The 11,508-nt window shown below is 31.3% G+C and overlaps 1 protein-coding gene across 1 annotated transcript; it reads right to left on the bottom strand.

Moving 5' to 3' along the window:
- Positions 1-5,914: 5,914 nt before the first annotated feature.
- LOC106424960 (dehydrin ERD14-like) lies at positions 5,915-6,966 on the bottom strand. The gene is made up of 2 exons (XM_013865701.3): positions 6,524-6,966; positions 5,915-6,405 (listed from the first exon to the last, which is right to left on the bottom strand). The coding sequence occupies exons 1-2, from the start codon at positions 6,788-6,790 to the stop codon at positions 6,121-6,123; spliced, it is 552 nt and encodes a 183-aa protein (XP_013721155.1). The 5' UTR covers positions 6,791-6,966; the 3' UTR covers positions 5,915-6,120.
- Between the last annotated feature and the right edge of the window lie 4,542 nt (positions 6,967-11,508).

The raw sequence follows: 11,508 nt of genomic DNA, 5'->3' as shown, positions 1-11,508 counted from the left end.
TTATACTTCCTAATATGACACATATTTTGCAACACTATACGTTGTACGAAATGTTTAATATAATTAAATACAATATGATGAACATTAATAAGTTTGTAGTTTTACAACATCCCCTATATATTAAAAGAATATATTAAAAGATAAACATTACAATATTTGAAGTAGCTATGTGTCATCACCACAATGATACTTAGAATCTCTAGAGAAATAATTTGGTCCATCAAAATTTATAATAAGCTTTTTATTAAAATAACCATAAATTAATTAGCAATGTTCTTCATTCTTTTCATAAATAAGAATTACGGAATTGCCTAATGTGACTAAAGTATATATGACAATTAATGATTTTGAATTATAAAATTTTGATAAAAATTAGTGTATTCTCTATCATTTTTTCAATTTTAAATTATTAAAATAAATTAAACAACCACATTAACCATGTAATATACATTTAGATTTTTCGTATATGTTATATTTTAAATTAAAAAAATGACTATAAATTACTAAAACTGTTAAAAGTCTAACATTAAAATTTTCGTAAACCATGGTTTAAATTTTTTTATTATGACAAGATACAAATTATTACAAAATCATATAAATATAATGATTACAAAATCATATAAGTATGAAGACTCATTTAATAAATATTAAAATTATATATATATATATATATATATATATCATTTCAATTAACTATATACCATATAAAATTCATAAATATTTTAATTCTGAAATTTTCTTTGAACAATGTTTTTGATAAATGCTTTGAACAAATATTGACAACTTAATAGTTAAATTTTAAACTTTAAACTTTGCCTTGATTTTTTTTTAAATTATAAATTACAAAAACTATTAAACATCACACCATGAAAACTTTTGTTATTAGTGATTCAAAGTTTTTTTTTATAAAAAGATACAAATGATCAAAAAATAATATGAGCAGAAAAAAACATTTAATTAATATCAATATTAAAATATACTATATATCTATGTTAATATCATTTAAATTTAATTGTAGACCATATAAAATAAAAAAGAGTTTGCTTTGATTAATAAAATTTATTTATGTGTTCGCATCAATTTGATAATATATGTAATAGTTACCAAATTTTTAATATTTAATATATTTATTATTTCATAATATGTAAAAGAATATATAATACTTAAAAATAATTTATATATAATGTTCATTCGCGTAAGACGCGGATCTTAACCTAGTCACAAATAAACTGAATATATTTTCTAAACTTACAACATGATAAACGTTATAATCTTCTTAGCCTGACCTATGTTTCATTCTTCCATTGTACAATAATTTACAATTACGGCCTTACGGGTATATATATTATTATAAATTAGACTTATTACGTGCTGAAAAATGTAATATGTGTAATATGCTTGAAATCACAATGCATCAATTTTGACATTTGTAAGAATATTATTCTAAACTAATCCCTGAACGATAAATCCAAACCCCAAAACAAAACCATAACCCTGTTTTTATTGATAAATTTTGAGTTCATTTTTAAATTATAAATTTATTATAATTTTTCTAAATCCACGTATTCCGATCGACAGGTTGAGATCAGTTATTAGTATCCTTATCTTGACAGTTTTAAAAGATCTGATAGCACCAATTACAGAGGAAACACCTAACCTACAAAATATATTCCTAAATATATATTGTCCATTTTTATACCAATCGGCTCAACTCTCTTTGACCTAGCTACCTTATTGAAGTCTCCGACCCTGGCTGCTCAAGCTCCAGCAATGTCAACCATTATGTTTGTTTCAGGTTCAAATTCACCAATGGTCTCAAAAAATAAAATAGTTTCAACTGCTTCATTATCATGCTTACCGATTGTCTTGCTCTCCGGATCACTTGAGATTCACCTAGTCTCCCGGGTCAGCATAGTTGGTTCTAGAGCTGATCTTATTCGTTTGATGGGTTCCTTAGCCTCAGTCGGCTTCTTACCCCTCTTCCAAACCCTTTCACTAGGGTACTTCAACGTCGTTTCAGACTATTTGAAGCTCTCTTGAGCTGAGGTTTCAAGGATTTAAGTGAAAATTATCTGCGGATCTCTCTACTACGAGCAAGTCTCTCCTTGTAACACTTCTATCCCATGTTTTATTGTTCTACTGTTATTGTTGTTTATCTTACCGTCAAGCATACCTCCGGTCGTAATCGTTGTAGCGCCTTAGACTTTAATTAATGAAATTTGTGACAAGAAAAGATCTGCGCCTTGCGCGGGATGAACATTATATATATAAATAATTTATATATTATATGTTATTACATATTCTGAAATAATAAATATATATTAAATAACTAAAAGTCATTAACTATTACATATATAATGAAACCATGGATCGCAAAATTTGAATTTGAGATTTTTAACAATTTAGTAATTTTTAGTAATTTTAAAAAATTCAAAATATAACATATACAGAAAAATCTAAATTTTTATTATATGGTTATTGTGGTTTTTTAATTTATTTTAATAGTTTAAAATTAAACAAATATGATAGAAGATACAGTAAGTTTTATCAAATCTTTATTATTCAAAATCATCAATTGCCGTATATACTTTAGCCACATTAAGCAATTCTATAATTTTTATTTAAAGAAATTATAAAGAACATTAATAATGAATTTATGGTTAGTTTAATAAAAAAACTTATTATATAATTAGATGGACCAACTTATTTCTCTAATGATTCTAAAAATCATTGTAGTGATGACACGTGTCTACAAGAATAAGTTGTAATGTTTCTCAAATAATATATAGGGGATATAATCATATTTAAAAGATTTTATTAGATCAATAATATAGTATTTTCTTAAACTAAACGAAAAATATTCCTAAAAATCTAATTTTCATTTTTTAAATATCAGTTAAACGATCTTATATGAATTGGTGGTAAATATACTATCTCTTACAACTTGGGCAACTCTATATGTCTACACGATTTAAAACTATTTATTTTTAAAATATTTCAACTAAATATTATTATTCCTATTTTATTGTAACTTAAATCCATATTTAGTTATGATTTTATCGACATATTACTATCAATTGTTAGTTTCAACTTCTTCGCAATTTCAAAAGATTTAATAGCACCAATAATTTAGGAACTTCCTAAACTAAACGACTTTATTTCTATAATATATTGTCCATTTAGAATAAAAAATCGGCTAATCTATATCTATAAATACAACCATATCTATCATTTCATACATCACCACTATTCCAACCATAGTTAGGTCTTCATTTATGCTAATCAAAGAAATGAAGTACACAACCGAAAAGAAAACTGAAGAAAACTTAGAGATATCAAACACAAACCTTTTAAGACTAGACTTTGGCGATTCAGTAACAAATCTGCTGATTGTCCAAGAAATTATTTGTAATATACAACAACATATTATTTAAATCAGATTTTGAAAAAAAAAATCACATGTTTTAGAGCGCGGATCATAAATATATTGGAAGTTAAATCTATAGAAATATCTTAATTCATTCACTTTATGTCAACAAGACTACAACCATACAAAATCAGTCACTAGAAGTCATGGTAGTGACAAACCATGTTGCTTCTATAAAAAAAACTCATCTAACTTCATAAATATGAACTTTAAGTATATCATTGATTATAGAGAACTCGCTAGTCAGTTCACCCTAAGTATTTCTCTCAGGCCCGCATCCCGAGGTGCGCCGTATTGGATGGATCTCCTCCGCTCCAGTTCCTTCGCTCCTTTAGACTCCCTTTGAAGCAGCTCTGCTCCTCCTCCATGGCCCTTATGGTGAATGCTCCTCCTTCGTCATTTTTCAGACTTCCTCCAGATCCGCCGCCGTACGAATATACTCTGCTTGAAGCTCTCTCTCCTGTCGCTCCACCGGAACCTCCAGACGCTGTCTATCTCCTTGCTCTTCTTCGAATCCTCGTCACGTCAGCCGAGCCTTCTCTTCAAGCTCTTAGCCAAACCCTCGATTTAATGCTCCCTTGTTCAACTATTGCGACAAAGCTTTGAGGTGGTGGTTCCCTCTTGTGTCCTCCAGTGACTCCCTTCGCCTGTGGATGCTTATTTTCTGTTGTGTGCAGGTCGTCTCCTTGTCAGCTCATGGAAGGGTCTATTCTCAGATCCTGTCCCGACCTTCCATCCCACCCTCCTGTTACAGTCCCTCCAGGTTCATCATAGCTCATCTCCCTCCGCTTACCTTTATTCTTTTGAATTGGTTAGAATGTGAGTTGTATGGGGAACTTTGAACTTGGGGTCAATGGTTTTAGTTGTTAATGTTCCAATGGACAGAGTTTCCTTCGGTTCTACCTTCGCCGCCTCGGAGCGATTTCTTCCTGCAGTATGTAGGTCCTTTATTGTATTCAGTCTGGTTTTTGGTGATGTTATCTTGTGTTCCTCTTCTTTGTGGCAGCTGGAAGAAAAAATTATTGACATATGTTACCTGTTGAATATGATCTTGACGTGTATTGTTCTCCCGGTTGTCTCCTGTTTGGAGCTGTGTCTCTTCCCATTATTTCCTTTTGTATGGAGTGAATTGGAAGATAAACCGTTGCTGGTACTGAAAGGATCTTCCTCCCAGCTAATGCTCTCCTATGCTGTTGATGCAGTGTCTGTGATCCTTTGGGTTACACTTGGTACAATTATTCAAGAAGCTTATGAAATCGTTGTCATGTGATTCTTATGGTTTCTTTTTGTGATTTGTATCAATTCTATCTTCTACGGAGTTTAAAAGATAAATGCAAGTTTGGTTTGATCAAAAAAAAAAAAAAACTCGCTAGTCAAGTTGGGGTCATGCATACATATAGCTGTCAAATGGGCGGGCTGACCATTGGTTGCCCATGTCCAAATATAAATGGGTCTAATTTAGTGGCACCCATTTGTCCATGCGGAGTATAAATGGACAAGAATCACATGACCAATGGGTAATGAGCGTTAATGGATTTGGACTTTGTGGACATTGACGGTCCAATGGTCACAAAAAGCTAAGGTTTCTAAAATCTGAGTTTTCCCGCCAAAATCGTAAAATCGATTTTTTCCGCAAAAATCTTAATATTAAGTTTTTTTTGTCAAAACCATAAAATCAAGTATTTCAGCTAAAACCGAAAAATCAAAATTTTCGCCTAAACCGCAAAATCGAGGTTTCTTGCCAAAATCGTAAAATCAAGGTTTCTTGCCAAAATCGTAAAATCGAGTTTTCCCGCCAAAACCAAAAATTGTTTTTTCTGCCAAAACCAAAAATTGATTTTTTCCGCCAAAACCAGAAATCGAGTTTTCCGCCAAAACCGGAAATCGAGTTTTCCGCCAAAACTGGAAATCGAGTTTTCCGCCAAAACCGGAAATCGAGTTTTCCGCCAAAACCGGAAATCGAGTTTTCCCGCCAAAACCGCAAAATCGAATTTTCCCGCCAAAACCGCGAAATCGATTTTTTCCGCCAAAACCACAAAATTGAGTTTTTCCGCTAAAACCAAAAATCGAGTTTTCCCGCCAAAACCGCAAAATCGAGTTTTTCCGCTAAAACCGCAAAAATCGAGTTTTTCCGTTAAAACCTCAAAATTGGGGTTTCTCGAAAAAATTGATTTTCCCCGCCATAACCGCAAAATTGACTTTTTCCGCCAAAACCGCAAAATTTAAACTTTTCTTATATGGTCTATTATGGACTCCATGGCAGCCCATGTAAACACGGGTGTTAGTGGGTCTAGTTCTTAATGGACATGGTTATTAATTGACATAGTCACTTTCTGACCGCAATCAATAAATGGACAAATGGATATGGGCTAATGGACGTGGGCTAACCCGGCTCGATGCATACACGTCTAGGAACAATGGTTGAATAATATACAAAGGGACTTTGGATTATTATCCTATTCTCTAGAAAACTAAAAGGAATGAAAGTATTCGTAACTTCAAAATACCTTGAAACCATACACTAAACACACAACAAAGAGAAAAATAGGGAAACTGTAAAATAAACTATAAAGAAGCCAACAAACTTCAACAGCACAAAAGAAAAAGATGATAATCATCCATCACAAACAACACAACATGTCTCTCATCATCATTAGTATTCATGTTTTCAGTGATCATCTTTCTTCTCCTCGTCAACGGTCTTTGAGTGGTACTGGAAGCTTCTCTTTAATCTTCTCCAAGATCCCCTTCTTCTCAGCCGGATGCGCTTCCTCCACAGGAGGAGCAACAACCGGTGCAGCCACAGCGGTTGAGTCATCTTCAGGCTTCTTTCCGTGTCCTGGAAGCTTCTCCTTGAGCTTGTCCATAAACCCTTTCTTCTCCTCCTCTGTTTGCACCTCTCCTTCAGTAGCAATCTTCTTCTTATCCTTTTTCTTCTTCTTCCTCTTCTCACCATCTTCACCTTCTTCCTCGCTTGACTGCCGAGGTCAAATATATATAGTTAGGTCACGTTATATATATCATCAAAAGATCACATCTAATACCGTATATATATATATATTCTATATTGTTCTGAATGTTCAATATATCACTTACGGAGCTAGAAGAGCTGTCGTTTCGGTGAAGTTTTTCAAGGAGACTAGGCTTCTTCTCCTCTTCCTCGTGTTTAACCTCAGGGACCGGCTCGGAAACCTGAACCTTCTGCTCGAACTCTGAGTTGATCGTCTCTTCTGATTTTGTTTCCTCATTCTTCTTTTTCAAGAAGTCGAACATACCACGATCTGTAACCTCTCCCGTCTCCGCAGATGATTCCTCCGTTGCTACCTTTGGCACTTCATGCACTTTCTTGGTTTCCTCCGCCATAGTTTTTTAGATCAAGATTTGGTCGGTTTATAAGAAAAAGGAAAATCGAAACAACGATCAAAGTATGTTTCAAACTCAAAAGCTGATAACACTCGAGATAATGATAGAGATGTTGAGAAATGGGATGAGTGAAAGTGCGTTTTATAGTGGGAGGAGGACCGACAGGGAGTTCACGCTCTATGATCATTTTTAATTTAAAAAATATATTATAGATAAATTAAAAAATGGTCCCATCTCTTTTGTTTTTCATTTGTATGGCCTCTTCTACTCGTCATTACATTTAAACAGTCTTAAAAAACAGATAAGGTTTTAAATGTAGCAAAGAAGAATTCAATGTATCACGTACGCTGTGGGTGGCCATTCTTAAATAACTTCAATAAATAATTAAAATCAACAAATAAAATATTGGATGAGATAGGTAATTGGATAGACTTGCAAAAATTAAAAACTAAATTAAAAACTACCTGGTTTGGACTTTTGAATAACAGATTAATATAGGCATTTACTTTTAAAAAAACTAGGATTTTTACCGCGTTACGCGCGGTTGTTAATTTAAATTTGATAAACTATCAATTTAAGTGTCGAACTTGTTTTGTTTGAGCTTGTACTTATTTTACATAAATATTTACTGATTATTTATAATTAATAAATTTTAAATGAAAAATTCTATTATATTTTATTTATTTCTCCAATAAATTTAAAAGATTAATTTTTTACTATATACCATCTGTTGATATTATAAAATAGGTTTACTGAAACCAAAAATTGAGATTGATAACTAACACACTAAAGAGGAGTATATAGTTTGTTATTGTATTTTAAATAGTTACCTCTCCTAACTTCATATATGGTATGATACAATTTTTTATTTTTTTGTTTTCTTTTCATTCGAAACTTCCAATGATTTTTCTATATTTGTTGTATTAAAATCTTCCTCATGTCCAGTGATTTTTCTATATTTATTGTATTAAAATCTTCCTAATGGTGTTATGACCATTACTAATTTCATTGCATTATTTTATTAGTTTAAAAAAAATAATGTATATTGTTAATTATTGTGAAATTTATATATTTTGGAATTAGTGTTTATGATATCTTGAAATCTTACAAATATTTTAATTTTTCAATGAGTTTTAGGCAACTATAACATCTGTCATAGACAAGGAAATATTTTTACTATTACCATTGATGATATTTTAAAATTCAGAAAAAATATAATTATTTCATAAATTTTAGATTAACTCTTCGTTGATCACATTGTTATTTACTATTATTTTCTTTTACTCTGCGTTGAGCATTTTGTATAAGTTTAAATTTTATTGATTAGTACTTCTTTGATCACATTGTTATTTACTATTATTTTTGTTTACTCTGCGTTGAGCATTTTGTATAAGTTTAAATTTTACTGATTAGTACTTCGTTGATCACATTGTTATTTACTATTATTTTTGTTTACTCTGCGTTGAGCATTTTGTATAAGTTTAAATTTTACTGATTAGTATTTTAAATTGTTACCTCTCCTAACTTCATATATGGTATGATACAATATTTTGTTTTTTTTTGTTTTCCTTTCATTTGAAATTTTCACTGATTTTTCTATATTTGTTGTATTAAAACATTTCTAATGTCCAGTGATTTCTCTATATTTATTGTATTAAAATCTTCCTAATGGTATTATGACCATTACTAATTTTATTGCGTTATTTTGATTAGTTAAAAAAAACATTGTATATTGTTAATTATTGTGAAATTTATATATTTTGGAATTAGTGCTTACGATATCTTGAAATCTTACAAATATTTTAGTTTTTCAATTACTTGTAGGCAACTATAACATCTGTCATAGACTTAGGCACATAAGAAAATATTTTTACTATTACCACTGATGACATTTTAAAATTCAGAAAATATAATTATTTCATAAATTTTAGATTAGTTTTTCGTTGATCGCATTGTTATTTACTATTATTTTTGTTTACTCTGTATTGAGCATTTTGTATAAGTTTAAATTTTACTGATCAGTACTCCTAACTATCCTTTTTTTAATTCATTCTCATTCTTATTTGTCAAATATTATATCAAAACAAATAAATGATATAGTATAACACAAAAATAAAATTAATTGAATTAAATTTTTTTATTTAAATTTATATTTAACATTTAAAATATATAATTTTATTGACAAATAAAACGAACCAAACAAATCAAATTAACAAATCGAAAAAATTATTAGAAGCCCAACACGAAAATAATCTGTGACATGACTAAAAGAAAGAATTTTATTGGCTGATTTTTGAGCCTTACGTGGACAATCTATCTATTGCTAGTATTCCTCTTTTATTTATTGTATGATTATCGCTAGTTATGAAATTCAGACGAGACAAATCCTCTCATACTCCTATATCTCATAACACAATCTCAAAAGGACCCTTTTGTTCTTTTAATTTTATATGTCAAACGAAAAATCATAAAATTAAAAGGGAAACGTCAATATTTTTTATTTGATTTATAAAATTTGATAAAAATATTTCAAAAATCCAAAAACGTTGTTTTCCATATTTTCGAAAAAATCATCAAAATATGATTAAAAACGATTTTAAAATATTTTTTTTTTTGAATTTGAAAGGTATAGAATTTAAATATTTGCCCATAGGTTCACTAATCCATAGGAGGGGTTAGGGTTTAGTTTTGATGACCGGGAAAGATTTGATTTGGGAGTTTGGATTTTGATCAAAAAAAAATTATGAAATAGGAGCATAAAAGACTCTAAAAACCCATAAGAGATTTCGCATTTCACATTTGGGGCACGCTAGAAGTTACCTCAATTCAGACAGTCATAAAGAATCTAAAAATCCTTGGAAGTTCGGGCATTCTTGATACAGAATCAAAAGCATAGGGATGAAATTGCAGATCCCAGAAATAGGACGAAGGACAATGCCGGTAATACGAAAGTAGATTATAAAAATAAAGAAGGCAGAGAGAAAAGTAATATTAAGCAATGAAGTATCGACACATGTCAATATAGCATGGGAGTTCGTCCTTGCGTAGGACCCAAAAACGTGTAGTGATTGACGTAAAAGACGTATTGTCGGTGATGTCGGTCCTCTTGACTTATTGACTGGTGCCACGTTGCAAGAACCTTGTTGGAGAGAAAACAATGGAATATTTTGAGAACGTTACTATTTTTTCCGCGTACATATATATTATTTTATTACATTCGTAGAGATATACTATTAAGTTATATACAAATGAGCATAAGGTTGCTTGGATTTCAAAAATTAAATAGATAATATGTTAATGATGGGATGTCATTTTCAACATATTTGAGAAGCGAAATTAAAATAATAAAAAGGACAGATGTTAATCAGGATTCAGGAATGCATCATCTCCTAAAATTCGTCTAAAATAACCAATGGACCGTGTTCCATTAAAGGATGAATACGACGTGCCATATCATTCGTATTTTACCGAAAGATATATCATTCGTATCTCTCGTCTTAAATTTTAAGCTAGACGTTTTGCGAACCGTGACATTAGCAACACACATATCAAACAAACCATCTTTTCAATTCTTTACTTGGTCGTCTTCTATTGTCCTTATTCTTTGAGTTTTATATTTTTGGTGATAGCAAAACGGTATATCACTATCTTGTAGCCGACATTTTCGTGATAAAACCAACTTGCCTGGTTTTATAAACTTCTAATTTAGCATAAAAGAAGTGACTAAAGCGCTCTGAGTGCATCACTTGCTTGTTTTTTTCTTCATCGATTTGTGCTTGTCACCTGACCCACCGCCTGTCTGCGTTTTGTGGACGTGATATTTACCTTAATGCTGTCAAATCAGGAATATTCAACGATGTTTATCACTCACTTTATATGGATGGAACACGGGACTGGATCAAGAAATTTTTACCCTCAGAAACACATTTTGTGTTTACAATTTCGTTCAGAGACACATTGTGTTACATCACACTTTCTTATGCTAGGTTTACTAATATAACCCTCAACTAAGAGACATCTTTAGTTGACTAGAAAACTCACCCAACTAACCAATCTCGTTAACCAATCCAAAACCGATTCCTTATTTTTAACTTTTTACAAAACCATCGCTTACCTTATCTCTTCCCCTTTTTACGGTTCTTGTTAATCTTCTCCAAAACCGGTGAACCCTAATTTCTTTCTCCGGCGACATCTTCTAGATCCAAAAAGCATAATCTGAAATCGGACCCAAATCTAACCTTCCCAAACCATCGTCTCTTTGATTTGTTGTTTCTCCTCACCAAATTCAGGTATGTGTTTCGCGTTATCATCGTCTAGCACTCAGTCTCTCGACCTCGAAGTTCTGGATTTTTGCGGTTCTAGCGTTTCACAGATAAACTCCAAATGGAAGGTTAGATCCCGCTTCTTAAACTTCTTGATTCCTTCTTCCCACATATAAACTAATTGATTCCCTCTTCCCACAGATAAACAAGCCAAGTTAGAACAAGACCTGATCCAACTAAAGCAAGAACTTCTTGACATGAAGAAAGATATCAGCGAGATTGTTGAGGTTTTAGAGTGTATCAGATCTAAGGTCTAGATCTGGTTCTGAATCCAGATCCCATAATCTTGTTGTAAACTTTGCTACCCATCTACTATGAAAAATAATTAGTTATTGCTTCCCCCAATCTTGTATTCAACATTGCCACCCATCTACTATGCAACACCTAATGACAAAC

This window comes from Brassica napus, chromosome C6 (assembly GCF_020379485.1).
Source record: "Brassica napus cultivar Da-Ae chromosome C6, Da-Ae, whole genome shotgun sequence".
Lineage (NCBI taxonomy): Eukaryota > Viridiplantae > Streptophyta > Magnoliopsida > Brassicales > Brassicaceae > Brassica > Brassica napus.
Note: the sequence above shows the minus strand (reverse complement) of the source record. Positions and strands in the feature narration are given on the sequence as shown.

Coding starts and splice junctions, on each gene's coding strand:
- LOC106424960 (XM_013865701.3), bottom strand. CDS start 6,790: ATGGCGGAGGAAACCAAGAAAGTGCATGAAGTGCCAAAGGTAGCAACG. Junction 6,406..6,523: donor ACGACAGCTCTTCTAGCTCC/GTAAGTGATATA, acceptor TGACCTCGGCAG/TCAAGCGAGGAAGAAGGTGA.